This window comes from Ranitomeya imitator, chromosome 4, assembly GCF_032444005.1.
Source record: "Ranitomeya imitator isolate aRanImi1 chromosome 4, aRanImi1.pri, whole genome shotgun sequence".
Classification (NCBI taxonomy): Eukaryota; Metazoa; Chordata; class Amphibia; order Anura; family Dendrobatidae; genus Ranitomeya; species Ranitomeya imitator.
In genome coordinates this window covers 66,662,337-66,681,753 of record NC_091285.1, presented here as the reverse complement: position 1 = coordinate 66,681,753, position 19,417 = coordinate 66,662,337, and the positions used below count along the sequence as shown (strand labels likewise).

At 43.6% G+C, this 19,417-nt stretch overlaps 1 protein-coding gene across 1 annotated transcript in view; it reads left to right on the top strand.

Annotated features, from left to right (window-relative positions):
- Positions 1-19,417, top strand: part of SLC25A48 (solute carrier family 25 member 48) — a 133,644-nt gene that overhangs the window by 73,127 nt on the left and 41,100 nt on the right. Inside the window, exon 5 of the mRNA XM_069763801.1 lies at positions 16,654-16,911. Within this exon, the coding sequence (XP_069619902.1) occupies positions 16,654-16,911 (258 nt within the window). The remainder of the gene's footprint in view (positions 1-16,653; positions 16,912-19,417) is intronic.

Below are 19,417 nucleotides of genomic sequence, written 5' to 3'. Positions count from 1 at the left end.
TTGCAATAAAAGTGTCTTTTACTGTGTGACAGCAGCCAAACATAAAAACCCGATATACCGTATATACTCGAGTATAAGCCGAGATTTTCAGCCCATTTTTTTGGGCTGAAAGTCCCCCTCTCGGCTTATACTCGAGTCATATACCCGGGTGTCAGCAGGGGAGGGGGAGCGGGGGCTGTGTAATTATACTTACCTGCTCCCAGCGCGGTCCCTGCAGTCCCTGGCTTCTCCGGCGCTGCAGATTCTTCCTGCACTGAGCGGTCACATGGCACCGCACATTACAGAAATGAATAGGCAGCTCCACCCCCATAGGGGAGGAGCCGCATATTCATTGCTGTAAATGATCGGTGCCATGTGACCGCTCAATTACAGGAAGAAGCCGCAGCGCCGGAGAAGCCAGGGACTGCAGGGACCGCGCCGCAGCAGTTAAGGGGAGCGCAGCGCTATAATTACCTGCTCCTCGCTCCGGCTCCGTCTGCAGCGTCCTCTAGCAATGACGCTCAGGTTAGAGGGCGCTGTGACGTAGTCAGTGCGCGCCCTCTGCTGAGCGTCAGTGCTGGAGACGGAGCCGCAGAGGAGCAGGTAATTATTGAAAGCGCCAGCGTCCTGAGAAGAGAGGTGAGTATGTGATTTTTTTTTTTTTTATGGCAGCACCAGCAGCATTCTAAGGAGCACCTATGGGGCCATAAAGGTGCAGAGCATATAAGGGGCACAGCATTCTAAGGAGCACCTATGGGGCCATAAAGGTGCAGAGCATATATGGGGCACAGCATTATAAGGAGCATCTATGTGGCCATAAAGGTGCAGAGCATATAAGGGGCACAGCATTATAAGGAGCACCTATGGGGCCATAAAGGTGCAGAGCATATATGGGGCACAGCATTATAAGGAGCACCTATGGGGCCATAAAGGTGCAGAGCATATAAGGGGCACAGCATTATAAGGAGCACCTATGGGGCCATAAAGGTGCAGAGCATATATGGGGCACAGCATTATAAGGAGCACCTATGGGGCTATAAAGGTGCAGAGCATATATGGGGCACAGCATTATAAGGAGCACCTATGGGGCCATAAAGGTGCAGAGCATATAAGGGGCACAGCATTATAAGGAGTACCTATGGGGCCATAAAGGTGCAGAGCATATATGGGGCACAGCATTATAAGGAGCACCTATGGGGCCATAAAGGTGCAGAGCATATATGGGGCACAGCATTATAAGGAGCACCTATGGGGCCATAAAGGTGCAGAGCATATATGGGGCACAGCATTATAAGGAGCACCTATGGGGCCATAAAGGTGCAGAGCATATATGGGGCACAGCATTCTAAGGAGCACCTATGGGGCCATAAAGGTGCAGAGCATATATGGGGCACAGCATTATAAGGAGCACCTATGGGGCCATAAAGGTGCAGAGCATATATGGGGCACAGCATTATAAGGAGCATCTATGGGGCCATAAAGGTGCAGAGCATATATGGGGCACAGCATTATAAGGAGCACCTATGGGGCCATAAAGGTGCCGAGCATATATGGGGCACAGCATTATAAGGAGCACCTATGGGGCCATAAAGGTGCAGAGCATATAAGGGGCACAGCATTATAAGGAGCACCTATGGGGCCATAAAGGTGCAGAGCATATAAGGGGCACAGCATTATAAGGAGCACCTATGGGGCCATAAAGGTGCAGAGCATATATGGGGCACAGCATTATAAGGAGCACCTATGGGGCCATAAAGGTGCAGAGCATATATGGGGCATAGCATTATAAGGAGCACCTATGGGGCCATAAAGGTGCAGAGCATATAAGGGGCACAGCATTATAAGGAGCACCTATGGGGCCATAAAGGTGCAGAGCATAAATGGGGCACAGCATTATAAGGAGCACCTATGGGGCCATAAAGGTGCAGAGCATATATGGGGCACAGCATTATAAGGAGCACCTATGGGGCCATAAAGGTGCAGAGCATATATGGGGCACAGCATTATAAGGAGCACCTATGGGGCCATAAAGGTGCAGAGCATATATGGGGCACAGCATTATAAGGAGCACCTATGGGGCCATAAAGTGCAGAGCATATATGGGGCACAGCATTATAAGGAGCATCTATGGGGCCATAAAGGTGCAGAGCATATAAGGGGCACAGCATTATAAGGAGCATCTATGGGGCCATAAAGGTGCAGAGCATATAAGGGGCACAGCATTATAAGGAGCATCTATGGGGCCATAAAGGTGCAGAGCATATATGGGGCACAGCATTCTAAGGAGCACCTATGGGGCCATAAAGGTGCAGAGCATATATGGCACAGCATTATAAGGAGCATCTATGGGGCCATAAAGGTGCAGAGCATAAATGGGGCACAGCATTATAAGGAGCATCTATGGGGCCATAAAGGTGCAGAGCATATAAGGGGCACAGCATTATAAGGAGCACCTATGGGGCCATAGAGGTGCAGAGCATATAAGGGGCACAGCATTATAAGGAGCACCTATGGGGCCATAAAGGTGCAGAGCATATATGGGGCACAGCATTATAAGGAGCACCTATGGGGCCATAAAGGTGCAGAGCATATATGGGGCACAGCATTATAAGGAGCACCTATGAGGCCATAAAGGTGCAGAGCATATATGGGGCACAGCATTATAAGGAGCACCTATGAGGCCATAAAGGTGCAGAGCATATAAGGGGCACAGCATTATAAGGGGCACCTATGGGGCCATAAAGGTGCAGAGCATATAAGGGGCACAGCATTATAAGGAGCACCTATGGGGCCATAAAGGTGCAGAGCATATAAGGGGCACAGCATTATAAGGAGCACCTATGGGGCCATAAAGGTGCAGAGCATATATGGGGCACAGCATTATAAGGAGCATCTATGGGGCCATAAAGGTGCCGAGCATATATGGGGCACAGCATTATAAGGAGCACCTATGGGGCCATAAAGGTGCAGAGCATATAAGGGGCACAGCATTGTAAGGAGCACCTATGGGGCCATAAAGGTGCAGAGCATATATGGGGCACAGCATTATAAGGAGCACCTATGGGGCCATAAAGGTGCAGAGCATATATGGGGCACAGCATTATAAGGAGCACCTATGGGGCCATAAAGGTGCAGAGCATATATGGGGCACAGCATTATAAGGAGCACCTATGAGGCCATAAAGGTGCAGAGCATATATGGGGCACAGCATTATAAGGAGCACCTATGGGGCCATAAAGGTGCAGAGCATATAAGGGGCACAGCATTATAAGGAGCATCTATGGGGCCATAAAGGTGCAGAGCATATAAGGGGCACAGCATTATAAGGAGCACCTATGGGGCCATAAAGGTGCAGAGCATATATGGGGCACAGCATTATAAGGAGCACCTATGGGGCCATAAAGGTGCAGAGCATATAAGGGGCACAGCATTATAAGGAGCACCTATGGGGCCATAAAGGTGCAGAGCATATATGGGGCACAGCATTATAAGGAGCACCTATGGGGCCATAAAGGTGCAGAGCATATATGGGGCACAGCATTATAAGGAGCATCTATGGGGCCATAAAGGTGCAGAGCATATAAGGGGCACAGCATTATAAGGAGCACCTATGGGGCCATAAAGGTGCAGAGCATATATGGGGCACAGCATTATAAGGAGCATCTATGGGGCCATAAAGGTGCAGAGCATATAAGGGGCACAGCATTATAAGGAGCACCTATGGGGCCATAAAGGTGCAGAGCATAAATGGCACAGCATTATAAGGAGCATCTATGGGGCCATAAAGGTGCAGAGCATAAATGGGGCACAGCATTATAAGGAGCATCTATGGGGCCATAAAGGTGCAGAGCATATATGGGGCACAGCATTATAAGGAGCACCTATGAGGCCATAAAGGTGCAGAGCATATATGGGGCACAGCATTATAAGGAGCACCTATGGGGCCATAAAGGTGCAGAGCATATATGGGGCACAGCATTATAAGGAGCATCTATGGGGCCATAAAGGTGCAGAGCATATAAGGGGCACAGCATTATAAGGAGCACCTATGGGGCCATAAAGGTGCAGAGCATATATGGGGCACAGCATTATAAGGAGCACCTATGGGGCCATAAAGGTGCAGAGCATATAAGGGGCACAGCATTATAAGGAGCACCTATGGGGCCATAAAGGTGCAGAGCATATATGGGGCACAGCATTATAAGGAGCACCTATGGGGCCATAAAGGTGCAGAGCATATAAGGGGCACAGCATTATAAGGAGCACCTATGGGGCCATAAAGGTGCAGAGCATATATGGGGCACAGCATTATAAGGAGCACCTATGGGGCCATAAAGGTGCAGAGCATATAAGGGGCACAGCATTATAAGGAGCATCTATGGGGCCATAAAGGTGCAGAGCATATAAGGGGCACAGCATTATAAGGAGCACCTATGGGGCCATAAAGGTGCAGAGCATATATGGGGCACAGCATTATAAGGAGCACCTATGGGGCCATAAAGGTGCAGAGCATAAATGGGGCACAGCATTATAAGGAGCACCTATGGGGCCATAAAGGTGCAGAGCATATATGGGGCACAGCATTATAAGGAGCACCTATGGGGCCATAAAGGTGCAGAGCATATATGGGGCACAGCATTATAAGGAGCACCTATGGGGCCATAAAGGTGCAGAGCATATATGGGGCACAGCATTATAAGGAGCACCTATGGGGCCATAAAGGTGCAGAGCATATATGGGGCACAGCATTATAAGGAGCACCTATGGGGCCATAAAGGTGCAGAGCATATATGGGGCACAGCATTATAAGGAGCACCTATGGGGCCATAAAGGTGGAGAGCATATATAGCACAGCATTATAAGGAGCACCTATGGGGCCATAAAGGTGCAGAGCATATAAGGGGCACAGCATTATAAGGAGCATCTATGGGGCCATAAAGGTGCAGAGCATATATGGGGCACAGCATTATAAGGAGCACCTATGGGGCCATAAAGGTGCAGAGCATATATGGGGCACAGCATTATAAGGAGCATCTATGGGGCCATAAAGGTGCAGAGCATATATGGGGCACATCATTATAAGGAGCACCTATGGGGCCATAAAGGTGCAGAGCATATAAGGGGCACAGCATTATAAGGAGCATCTATGGGGCCATAAAGGTGCAGAGCATATATGGGGCACAGCATTATAAGGAGCACCTATGGGGCCATAAAGGTGCAGAGCATATAAGGGGCACAGCATTATAAGGAGCACCTATGGGGCCATAAAGGTGCAGAGCATATAAGGGGCACAGCATTATAAGGAGCACCTATGGGGCCATAAAGGTGCAGAGCATATATGGGGCACAGCATTATAAGGAGCACCTATGGGGCCATAAAGGTGCAGAGCATATAAGGGGCACAGCATTATAAGGAGCACCTATGGGGCCATAAAGGTGCAGAGCATAAATGGGGCACAGCATTATAAGGAGCACCTATGGGGCCATAAAGGTGCAGAGCATATATGGGGCACAGCATTATAAGGAGCACCTATGGGGCCATAAAGGTGCAGAGCATATATGGGGCACAGCATTATAAGGAGCACCTATGGGGCCATAAAGGTGCAGAGCATATAAGGGGCACAGCATTATAAGGAGCACCTATGGGGCCATAAAGGTGCAGAGCATATATGGGGCACAGCATTATAAGGAGCATCTATGGGGCCATAAAGGTGCAGAGCATATAAGGGGCACAGCATTATAAGGAGCACCTATGGGGCCATAAAGGTGCAGAGCATATATGGGGCACAGCATTATAAGGAGCACCTATGGGGCCATAAAGGTGCAGAGCATATATGGGGCACAGCATTATAAGGAGCACCTATGGGGCCATAAAGGTGCAGAGCATATATGGGGCACAGCATTATAAGGAGCATCTATGGGGCCATAAAGGTGCAGAGCATATAAGGGGCACAGCATTATAAGGAGCACCTATGGGGCCATAAAGGTGCAGAGCATATATGGGGCACAGCATTATAAGGAGCACCTATGGGGCCATAAAGGTGCAGAGCATATAAGGGGCACAGCATTATAAGGAGCACCTATGGGGCCATAAAGGTGCAGAGCATATATGGGGCACAGCATTATAAGGAGCACCTATGGGGCCATAAAGGTGCAGAGCATATAAGGGGCACAGCATTATAAGGAGCACCTATGGGGCCATAAAGGTGCAGAGCATATAAGGGGCACAGCATTATAAGGAGCACCTATGGGGCCATAAAGGTGCAGAGCATATATGGGGCACAGCATTATAAGGAGCACCTATGGGGCCATAAAGGTGCAGAGCATATAAGGGGCACAGCATTATAAGGAGCACCTATGGGGCCATAAAGGTGCAGAGCATATATGGGGCACAGCATTATAAGGAGCATCTATGGGGCCATAAAGGTGCAGAGCATATAAGGGGCACAGCATTATAAGGAGCACCTATGGGGCCATAAAGGTGCAGAGCATATATGGGGCACAGCATTATAAGGAGCACCTATGGGGCCATAATGGTGCAGAGCATATAAGGGGCACAGCATTATAAGGAGCATCTATGGGGCCATAAAGGTGCAGAGCATATATGGGGCACAGCATTATAAGGAGCATCTATGGGGCCATAAAGGTGCAGAGCATATAAGGGGCACAGCATTATAAGGAGCACCTATGGGGCCATAAAGGTGCAGAGCATATATGGGGCACAGCATTATAAGGAGCACCTATGGGGCCATAAAGGTGCAGAGCATATATGGGGCACAGCATTATAAGGAGCATCTATGGGGCCATAAAGGTGCAGAGCATATAAGGGGCACAGCATTATAAGGAGCACCTATGGGGCCATAAAGGTGCAGAGCATATATGGGGCACAGCATTATAAGGAGCATCTATGCGGCCATAAAGGTGCAGAGCATAAATGGGGCACAGCATTATAAGGAGCACCTATGGGGCCATAAAGGTGCAGAGCATATATGGGGCACAGCATTATAAGGAGCACCTATGGGGCCATAAAGGTGCAGAGCATATATGGGGCACAGCATTATAAGGAGCATCTATGGGGCCATAAAGGTGCAGAGCATATATGGGGCACAGCATTATAAGGAGCATCTATGGGGCCATAAAGGTGCAGAGCATATATGGGGCACAGCTTTATAAGGAGCACCTATGGGGCCATAATCAAAGGTGCAGAGCATATATGGCACAGCATTATAAGGAGCATCTATGGGGCCATAATCAAAGGTGCAGAGCATATATGGCACAGCATTATAAGGAGCATCTATGGGGCCATAATCAAAGGTGCAGAGCAATATATATAGCACAGTTGTATATGGAGCATCTATGGGGCAATAATGAACGGTATGGAGCATCTATTTTTATTTTTGAAATTCACCGGTAAATGCTGCATTTTCTACCCTAGGCTTATACTCGAGTCAATAAGTTTTCCCAGTTTTTTGTGGCAAAATTAGGGGGGTCGGCTTATACTCGGGTCGGCTTATACTCGAGTATATACGGTAAATCTGGTATCTTTGTAATCGCACCGACCTGTAGAATAAAGTTGTCTAATCACTTATACTGTACAAGGAATGGAGTAAAAAAATAAATAAAACCAATTCTTCACCTGCTATTGATTTGTTCATTTTGCCTCCCAAAGATCACAGTAAGGCTCGCCTCACATTTATCCTGCTCTCTGGGCTGAACGTTTACACCGAGGTTTCTGTGCAAATCTCTGAAATTCAAACAGACCTCCTGACGAAAGATTCCCTATAATGAGGCAGATTGAGGCACTGTAGGTGATGTCTGACCTGGAACTCTGCTGCCTCATTATATTGAATGGATCCCTTGGGGGTTTCATCTGTCACGTCACCTGGAGATTTAGCTGGAAACCCCAAAGTAAGTGCTCAGCGTAGAGCGCTTGATAAATGTGATCCTAAATGTTATGTAAAATGTTCTCAATAGAAGCTTTAAAACAATTCATAAAAATAATAATAATAATAATCCTTATCTTCTAGAGCTCCAACATATTCCGCAGCGCTTTACAGTTTGCACCCATTATCATCGCGTTCTCCGATAGGGCTCACAATCTAAAATCCCTATCAGTATGTCTTTGGAATGTGTGAGGAAACCGGAGTGTCTGAAGGAAACCCACGCAAACACGGGGAGAACATACAAACTCCATGCAGATGTTGTCCTTGGTGGGATTTGAACCCAGGACTCGAGCGCTGCAAAAAAAGCAAGTCCCCGCTCAGGTCTGGCATCTGTCAATGGAAATATAGGGGGCTTCTACTGGTAGTACAAAGGCTCTGGAAAAGCAAAATGGCTCTTCGCCTCCCAAAAGAAATTCAGCGACTTCTGCATTCCCAAATCCAAATGTCATTCCTCCCTGCTTGTTTCTGGAAAACATCCATGGAGTCAAAATCATCACTACACCTTTAGATAAATTCCCAAAGGGGTACAATTTTCAAAATGGGGTTACTTGAGGGGGATTCTGCTTTTCTAGCAATTAGGAGCTCTGTATATGGAGTCCATAAACTATTCAAGGAAAATCTGCCCTCCAGGAGTCAAATAGCGCTCTGGCCCTCCTGAGGTACAAAATTCTGTTACACATCTGTGGTATCAATATGATCACTACACCCCGAGATGAATTCATTGAGAAGTATAGTTTGTAAAATGGAGTCACTTATGGGGCATTCTGCTCTTCTTTCAGTGATCTGCCAATGTGAAATGCAACCTCAAACCATTGCAGCAAAATCTACACTGTAAGGGCTGTCCCACACGTCCAGATAATTCCGGTACCGGAAAAAATCGGTACCGGAATTATCCATGTCCGTGTGCCCCTGCGTTTCTGTGGCACATCAATGTGGCACATGTGCAGCACACGAGTGCCGCCCGTGTGCCCACTGGGTACCACACGCACCGTGCAGGAGACAGCGCTAAAGTTTAGCGCTGTCTCCTGCAACGTGCTGAAGCCGCGATTCATATCTTCCCTGCAGCAGCGTTTGCTGTAGAGAACATATGAATAATCGTGTTTAAAATAAAGATCTGTGTGCCCACCGCCCTCCCACCCCCTGTGCTCCCCCACCCCCCCTCCCTCCACCCCGCTGTTCTGAAAATACTCATCCAGCTCCCTCGTTGGCTGTCGCTGCTTCCTGCCCTGGCCGCACCTTCTACTGTATGCGGTCACGTGGGACCGCTCATTTACAGTCATGAATATGCGGCTCCACCCCTATGGGAGGTGGAGCCGCATATTCATGACTGTAAATGAGCGGCCCCACGTGACCGCATACAGTAGAAGGTGCGGCCAGGACAGGAAGCAGCGACAGCCAACGAGGGAGCTGAGTGAGTATTTTCAGAACAGCGGGGGGGGGAGCGCACAGGGGGTGCGAAGGCGGTGGGCACATAGATCTTTATTTTAAACACGATTATTCATTTCTTCTCTACAGCAAATGCTGCTGCAGGGAAGATATGAATCGCGGCTTCAGCACTAGTGGGGGGGACAGCGCTTAATGTAGCGCTGTCTCCTGCATGGCACACGGACTGCACACGGACAACGTCCGTGTGCGGTACGTATTTTACACGGACCCATTGACTTTAATGGGTCCATGTAATACGTGCGCTCCCAAGAACACTGACATGTCTCCGTGTTTGGCACACGGAGACATGGTCTGCAAAAAATCAATGACATGTGCACAGATGCATTGATTTTTATGTATCTACGTGTGTCAGTGGCTCCGCTACGTGAGGAAACTGTCACCTCATGTACCGGAGCCACTGACGTGTGAAACCGGCCTAATATGGTACTCCATCCCTTCTGAGTCTTACACTGTGCTTCAAACGTAGTTTTTGACCACATATGGGCTACTCATGAGAAATTGAAAATCAAATTCTGGGGTCCATTTTCCCCTGTTATCCTTGTGAAACTGCAAAATTTGGTGCTAAAAACATTTTTGTGGGAATTTGTTTATTTTTATTTTCATGGCTTAATGTTCTAAACTTCCGAGAAGCATCTGGGGTTTCAAGGTGCTCACCACACATCTAGATATGTTCCCTGAGGGGCCTGGTTTCCAAAATGGTGTCACTTGTGGGGGGTTTCCACTGCTTAGGCACATCAGTGGCTCTCCAAACATGATGTCCACTAATGCCAGCAAATTTTACATTCAAAAAGTCAAATGGCAATCCTTCCCTTCCGCGTCCTGCTGTGTGCCCAAACATTGGTTCTCCTCCACATATTTGCTATCGGCATACTCAAGAGAAATTGCACAACAAACTATAAAAAAAATTGAGTCTAAAGGAAAATTTTGGGGAATAAAAGGAAAATGTTCTTTCCGTCCACATTCCATTAACCCCTTTATGACCTTGGGATTTTCCGTTTTTCCGTGTTCGTTTTTCGCTCCCCTCATTCCCAGAGCCATAAGTTTTTTTATTTTTGTATCAATATGGCCATGTGAGGGCTTATTTTTTGCAGGATAAGTTGTACTTTTGAACGACATCATTGGTTTTAGCATGTCGTGTACTAGAAAACGGGACAAACATTCCAAGTGCGGTGAAATTGCAAAAAAAGTGCAATCCCGCACTTGTTTTTTTTTTTGCTTTTTTGCTAGGTTCACTAAATGCTAAAACTGACCTGATATTATGATTCTCCAGGTCATCACGAGTTCATAGACACCTAACATGACTAGGTTCTCTTTTATCTAAGTGGTGAAAAAAATTTCAAACCTTGCTAAAAAAAAAATTGCGCCATTTTCCGATACCCATAGCGTCTCCATTTTTCGTGATCTGGGGTTGCTTGAGGGCTTATTTTTTGCGTTTCAAGCTGACGTTTTTATTGATACCACTTTTGTGCAGATACGTTTTTTTTGATCACCTGTTATTGCATTTTAATGAAATGTCGCAGCGACCAAAACAACGTAATTCTGGCATTTCGATATTTTTTCTCGCTACGCTGTTTAGCGATCAGGTTAATGCTTTTTTTTATTGATAGAACGGGCGATTCTGAACGCGGCTATACCAAATATGTGTAGGTTTGATTTTTTTTTTTTTCTATTGTTTTATTTTGAATGGGGCGAAAGGGGGGTGATTTAAACTTTTATATTTTTTTATTTTTTTCAAAACAGCTGACATGTCCTGGCTTTGATGCGGGCTCACCGCCGGAGCCCACATAAAAGCGGGGGTTCTGACCTCGGACGTACTATCCCGTCCGAGGTCAGAAAGGGGTTAATTCCCGTGACGCACCTGAAGGGTTAGTAAACTTCTTGAATGTAGTCTTGAGCACCTTGAGTGGTGCAGTTTTTAAAATGGTGTAAATTTGGGGAATTTTCTGTCATATAGACCCCTCAAAGTCACTTTAAATGTGATGATGTCCCCCAAAAAATGGTTTAGTAAATTTTGTTGTAAAAATGAGAAATTTCTGGTCAAATTTTAACCCTTATAACTTCCTAACAAAAAAAAATGTTTTAAACTTTTCCTGATGTAAAGTAGACATGTGTGAAATGTTATTTATTATCTATTTTGTGTGACATTACTTTCTGATTTAAGGGCATAAAGATTAAAAGCTTAAAAATTTCAAAATCTAAATTTTCATAAAATTTCCAATTTTTTCACAAATAAACATTAGTCATATCAAAGAAATGTTACCACTATCCTGAAGCTCAATAGATCACGAAAAAACAATCTCAATCTAGAGTTATGGCCTCATAAAGTGACAGTGGTGAGAATTTAAATAATTGGTATAGTCAGGAAGGTGAAAACAGGCTTCAAGGTGAAGGGGTTAACCATTTTATGCAAAATTAGTAACTAATTAAAGGTAGTGGACAACCTTTTGAAGAAAGGTGTTTGAGTTACAGTTTTGAAGCAATTTCAAACACATTATTATTTTCACTAGGCAAACAGGTGGGATGACCAATCAGTAACTGAGACATTTAGTCTTAGCAACGAAAGTCCCAAAAGGATTGACACATAAAGAAGTGCCAAAGTGAAATAATAAATGTACTCAATGAGCAGAATTTCAATCCGAAGTGTCCTCTCCTGAGTCCAGAATTGGATACAATGACCAGAAATTACAAAGCCATTTGCAGAGATTAGTTTCAAGTGTCCATCCCTAAGGTGGCTAGCATGTGTGTATTACATGTTGAAATGAGTAATTTCCAGCCTGTTTGCTAGAGAGAGGTCAATAATATTCTCTGCAGGATCGGGATTATTAAAAGCTTGTGTTGTACATATGGAGATACCAAAGGACATAACTACAACCAGTTTGTCTTTAGTTAGCCCCAAGGTGATCCCTCCTTCTTTGCTTTGGTTAGAAATGTTCCTGTTTCTCTTTGCGTTTGGCACAGTCTATGTGAAAATAATTCCATTCACCACAAAATAGACAAAGTAAGTCAACAGGTTGGGTCACCCGATGACAATTTCTTCTGGCAAATTTTAACGATTTTCTGCCTAACCTCTCTTGATGAAGATGATGAAAAGCTGTAGCAACTAAAACACAGGAATCTTGGGACCTCTCTTTAAAACTTAAATCCACTCAGGTGTTATGAGAAATTAGATCATCAAGGGAATATGGTAAATCTCTAAAAGCAAGTTTGTTCTGGATCTGACTGTATAGGCTGGCATAGAAGATAACAAGGAGAACGTCATTGTTTCTGGCCAACTCACCAGTTAGGGTACATGGCTGGATGGCATAACGTCCCATAAAGTTAGTTCCTTGTCTAATACGAAGTAATGAATTAGCAGCTGACTGGAAACAACCAGGTTCATCAAACACACGTTCAAAGTATAACTTTATGGTGTCTTGGATTCATCTGAATTTCTACTATTTTTGGACCAATGATGCATGAGAATAATACTTATACTGGTCTGTCGCAGTGGCAGGCTGTAGCATTGTTTCAACCTGCAACACAGTTGCAAATGTATTCCTAAATATGTTCGATTTTCTAACACTTTTCGTGACTCACTTGTGAATTGCAACTTATTTTTGCAACTTGGGCCATTTGATTAGCATTAAATTCAAAGCTCTAAAATAGTCGTGCGACACATATCATCATGTAGTCCCACCTTAAAATAGACTAAGCTGCTATTGGCAATGCCATGCCTTTCTCTTGCACTAGTTTTACTATATCTCCCCTTACATGTTACTAATGATGAGATTCTACCTGTGGATAGTTTTGGCACAATAACATACTATTAGCTCTATTACCCCGTGTCAGTTACTGAGGTTCTATTCATCTATGACAGTGATAGTTTACCACAGGCGAAAAGCACTGTGCTCCTTATGTTGTTAGTACAGGGTCAGGGTCAATGGTCCTTAGAGGACATTACATAGAGTAGACACAAGGACATGTTGAGTAAAGAATACTGACTGAATATTTACATGTTATATTTTGATGAAATGTTATGTTCACTCTACTGAAGAGCAAATATTGGAAGTGTCCTAGTTTACATGGCCTTGTCCATTGACCTTATCATTTCGATTTTGGCCATAAATAGACTTTAAAGTTAACAAACATTAGATAATTCTTCAATAGACATCAAGAGTTATGAAGCAAAAACATTCCTGAAGTAGTTATCAATTTTTACATACGGTGGGGAAAAAAGTATTTAGTCGGCCACCAATTGTGCAAGTTCTCCCACTTAAAAAGATGAGAGAGGCCTGTAATTGACATCAACTATAGGTTGACCACAACTATGAGAGTCATAATGAGAAAACAAATCGTCTTGTCTGATTTGGTAAGATTTATTTAACAAATTTTTGGTGGAAAATATCACTTATTGAGAAATTCATAATAACTTACTTGCTGTTAAAATTTTGTACTGTTCCTGAGTGTTACGAAAGTGTAGCAAGTCACTCGGGAAAATAAGTAACACACTAAAAACTGTAACTAACCTTCAAGGTTCCTGTACAAACAAGAGATCTTGACCCCACAGTCCCTAGTGGTTCTCTTCTTAGATTGTTCTAACCATAAACTAGATGATGGCAACTCGGATCTATGCTGTCTGAAAGACCGACAAAAGATCTAAGGAACTGGAAAGCAGAGCAGAGTGCAAATTAAGTACAGCAGGGAAGGAGTGCTGTGATAGAAAGAGATCCCAGATTGAGTAAAAGAAACCACAAATTCAGGATAAATGATTAAGTAAGTACTGTTAGAGAATATGTCGCCTACTTCATAAAAAGAAACAGAAGATAAATACAGAGTAAAGAACATAAACAGAAAACATCTAAAGCGTGTAGTCAGGGCATGGGCTTCACTGATATGGGTCAAGTGGGGAAGGTTGGTCGGATAGGTCTAGTGATGGGGTCAGGGAGGTTTTACCAAACGTAAGGGACTTGCTAACTTGCCTGGGGGGATAGTGCAACCTCTGAACACCTCGCTGCATGGGTCACTCCTCAATCTGGTAGTCATAATGGGATTGTTGTGGCGCTGAGGGCCAAAGTAGCCAGTGGCCCAGCAGGTTTAAATATTGACATTGAGAAAATTGCAATCTCTGCTTGGTAGACTAAATTTTGCATGCCGCATTATGCCTTTGGGTAGAGTTTTTTTCTGGGAAATTAGCCAGCTCGACCACTGGAATGCATGCACCTCATCATTATGTTCGGCTGTCTGAGGAGCACAGAGCTGATTTGGCAGTTTAAGGGAGTTTTTTGGAATATTATAGTGGTCAATCTCTGCTGATGGATAAGGTGGTGAATAGCTTTGAGCTCAAATTGTACACAGATGCAGCAGTTTGTTTGGGTTTTGGAGCCTTTTTTAAAGGACAGTTGTGTGGGGTAGGGATAAAGCCAATGGCTGGGGCGTGCACACTAGTAAGTTGACATCGTAGTAGAATTTTTCAACAAAATGGTGCCGGAGTCAACGCATACATGTCCCTCGATATCCAACTCTATTTTGTTGAAGATGCTGTGTCTACGAATTTGCACACACAGCATCTTAAATAAAATGGTGCCGTAGTGCGGTATGCAAACGTGCTGACTCTGGTGCTATGCACACGCTCTGACTTTGATGCCACACTGCGCAGGCGCCACCCATCCCAGCATCGGACAGAAGGATGCATCCACCATTATTTATAAGCTTCCATAGAATCATAGGATTTCAACTAAAAGCTCCTGATTCCAATGTCACTTACTGGGCTAAGTGTTGCTTTTTCAATAAAATCAGTATTTTATCAGCAGGAGGTTATCACTTATCTTGTGCCTCCCAGTTAACTAGCTTTCTGTCAATGCAATGTGTATCCAATGCACCACTCCATGTCCCATGCAGACTTGGTACAGTCCCTCCACTAAATTGTAAAAATTGCACATACTCCAAAAATCCGAGGCACTGGGTATCTTCCCTCCACAAAAATTATTTTTATTGATTGACACCGGTGTACACAAAAGAAAATAAGCATTGTTTCAGCCATGCAGGGCCTTTGTCAAGCCAAGAAAAAAGTGGAATTAGGGTCAAAGCTCATACGACATTATATAGCTAAAACCATAGAAAAACCTCGACTACTGTATATAAACCACTTCAGAGACACTGAAACTGCTGTATAAATCTCATAGGATACATGGAGACTGCTGTATGTACATCACATTGGATACACTGCTGTATATAAATTGCGTAGGAGACACTGAGACTTCAGTATCTACATCACATAGGAGACATGAGACTGTTGTATTTACATCACATAGAAGACACTTACGCTGCTAAACACATCTTAGGATAAACAGACTCTGCTGTATATACATTACATAGGAGAAATTAGATTGCTATATGTATCTTAGGAAGCACTGAGACTGCATTATATGCATAACATAGGATACACTGAGACTGGTGTATATACATTACATAGTATACATGAGACTGCTGTATACATCACATAGGATACACTAAAACTGTTGAGTACATTACAAAGGAGACATGAAACTGCTGTATACATCATAAGATACATTGAAACTGAATATAGAGTATGTCACAAAGGAAACACTGACACTGCTGTATATACATCACATAGGATACATTGAGCCTGTTATATATGTACATCACATAATATACACTGAGACTGCTGTTTATACATAGTATATAGACTCACTCAGATCCTGGAGGTGCAGAACTATGGCTCTACAAAGGTGCTAACTCTACTCACAAATAACGTCTTGAAATTGACAGCGTCCAGTGTCGGACTTAATCCAGTATTCTGTGTGTGGCGGACGCTTTCAGTGCAGAGCGCACAGTTTTCACAAAAACTAAAAGGGCGGTCAGGTGGAAAAATTGTGCCAATGACCCACTATGCATTTAAACATTGAGGCCCACTGAAAATCTGTGTTGGGCCTTACAATTAGTCATCCCAAGCCACAGTTTGAACACCATTACTCTAAGCTGTCTGCATGATGAGTTAATTTAGAAGTTTTGGAAACAGAACCTTGGACGACCTCTTCAGGAAAAACAAATTCACAAAAAAGGAGCGCTTCCTGAAACAGTTTTCATTTGAAAAATTCTTCATTTTTGCACATCTCAAAAAAAATGTACAACAAACAGTTGTCAAATGTCAATGTATTCATACAGTTCCAGATTATTGTCATAATTCAAATATCTAGGAAAAATACATCAGAATTCAAGTCTCAGTGAATATTTCATTGTATGTTATCATAGACAATTCCACTTACACTTATCTGTTATTTTTACAGATGTCATGTCTCTGACCCAAAATACATCCCTGCGTCATTATCAAACAACCTACAAAGGTCCAGTGCACTGTGTGAATTGTATTTTGAGGAAAGAAGGTCTTTTGGGGCTGTATCGTGGAGCAGGAGCAATGCTTCTGAGGGACATTCCAGGATATTGCATGTACTTCATACCTTACATTTATTTATCTGAGTGGCTGAAATTAGATTGCCACACAATGCCGAGTGCTTTGTCCGTGTGGCTGGCAGGTGGGATTGCAGGTACGTAACCAAAATAGTGGTTATTTAGGAATATTGTTACATTTAGGCTGAAAATTGTAAATAAAAATCTATTATAAATATTAATATAACTTTATTAATTTGAAAAATATTACCAAAAAAACAAACAGAACAGACCCTATCTGAGTCAACCTCAGCCACAGGATAAATACCAAAAACATGAAAGTTATAAGGGAAGGTGATGGACTAGGCTTATGCTATGCTTAGACTAAATCTACTATATAATTGTCTAAGGGTCACTTCAGTCTTTCTGTCCTTCTGTCTTTCTGGCTGTCACGGATATTCATTGGTCGTGGCCTCTGTCTGTCATGGAATCCAAGTTGCTGATTGGTCTCGCCAGGTACCTGTCATGGCTGCCGCGACCAATCAGCGACGGCCACAGTCCGATTAGTCCCTCCCTACTCCCCTGCAGTTGGCGCCCGCTCCATACTCCCCGCAGTCACCGCTCACACAGGGTTAATGCCAGCAGTAACGGACCGCGTTATGCCGCGGGTAACTCACTCCATTACCGCCGCTATTAACCCTGTAGGACCAAGTTTTTACTATTGATGCTGCCTATACAGCGTCAATAGTAAAAAGATCTGTTAAAAATAATTTTAAAAAATTAAAAATCATCATATACTCACCCTCCGGCGCCTTTCTTACTCTTCGCGACGTTCCAGTGCTAAAGATGGTATGCGACAAGGACCTTCCATGACGTCATGGTCATGTGATCGCGACGTCATCACAGGTCCTACGCGCCTGCGCCTGCGCGAGAAGGACCTTCCATAACGTCACGGTCATGTGACCACGACGTCATCACAGGTAACTGGGCAATATACTACGTGGCTGGGCAATATACTACGTGACTGGGCAATATACTACGAGGACATGCATATTCTAGAATACCTGATGCGTTAGAATCAGGCCACCATATAGTGTATACATACTTAAAGAAACTTCTGGGGGTTTTATTTCATTTTTTAATCATTATGTCTGGTTAATATAGTAGTGTTGCAGTTTTCCTGTTGAATGTTTCTTTCACCATTGAAAGCAATGCAAACATGCAAAAAAAAAAGCAAAAACACTTTTTTCTCTTATTTATTTCCAGGGGATTCAAATATGCTTACAGGGGCCTTCTCATTCCGTTGTCATGCAATTTTAGCACAGTTTCCATCATTTTCAGTAATTTTTAGTCCCCCTCCAGACCTTCAGGGGTACGGGACGCTAGAAAAATGCTCGAGTTTCCCATTGGCTTCCATTATACTCGTTAGGATCGAGCATCCAAGCATTACGATTTGCTCGACTTAGGTAATAAGCACCCAAGCTCTTTTCTCCGCCTAATGTATAAAGGAGTGACCAATATCCAAGCACATGTTTATCCAAAACCTAAAGGAAAGATTACATTAAAATCAACTGCTCTCTAACACAAATATTAAATCTGTCCAATTCCCATCTGCCAAGTTCTTTAACAGCACTTTCACTCAAACCTAATCTCATAGCTACGGTCGCTGTCCCAATTCTGAAGAAATGGGAAGAAAACTTGCAATGTCCCAGATTTAAACATCTACAGAGATTTTTTAAAGATGAAATTAAATTGCAACTTAGTCACAAAGGAATCATGCAAATGAATATAAAGGGGACCTGTACAAAATGTTCTAACAGCGAAATAGTCGAGCAAGCAATGGACCTGGCATATAATACCATTAATCGCAGATAGACGTAACCACGTCCCCCTTCCCAATTGGTCAATCTTCGATTTATGAATACAGATTTTAAAACTGCTATGCTCTAAAACAATGTCATCCAAAAAAATCCCAAAAGGAGAAAACTTGTTAACAGACACTAATTCAAAATTGCAAATTTAGATGAACATACTCCTTCCAAAACTCCGAACAACATTAATAACAAGTCAATAGTAACTGGGCGCCGTTTGTCTGCAGAGAAAGGATCTTTTTCAATCTTTTTAACAATTGCTTCATCTAGATCAGGGCTGTCAAACTGCATTCCTCGAGGGCTGCAAACAGGTCATGTTTTCAGGATTTCCTTGTACTGCACAGGTGATAATTTAATCACCTACACAAATAAATAAAACATGACCTGTTTGCAGCCCTCGAGGAATGCAGTTTGACACCCCTGATCTAGAAGACACTATTCAGTGGTCTCAATACATACACTTTTTGAAAAAAACGCGAGATACCATTAACAATATTAGCTACAGAAGAATAGGAATAATTGCTCCTTACTGGGCAAGATATGAAATTAACAGCCACAACAGCGTCTGCTGAAAAAGCATTATCACAAAATGGCGACCATCTGAGCCAAGAATGAGAGTAATCCTGCCAAGTTTTAGGACACACAGACCTTTGAATAAAATGACAAGCTAATCGAAGATCAGGCTCCACATCATATGTCTGAAAAGCTTCACAACCGTCACATTCTAGAAATTTAAAGTATTTAAAGCTGCACCATTTACTGATAATATAAAAATTATTTTATCCTTGAAAAA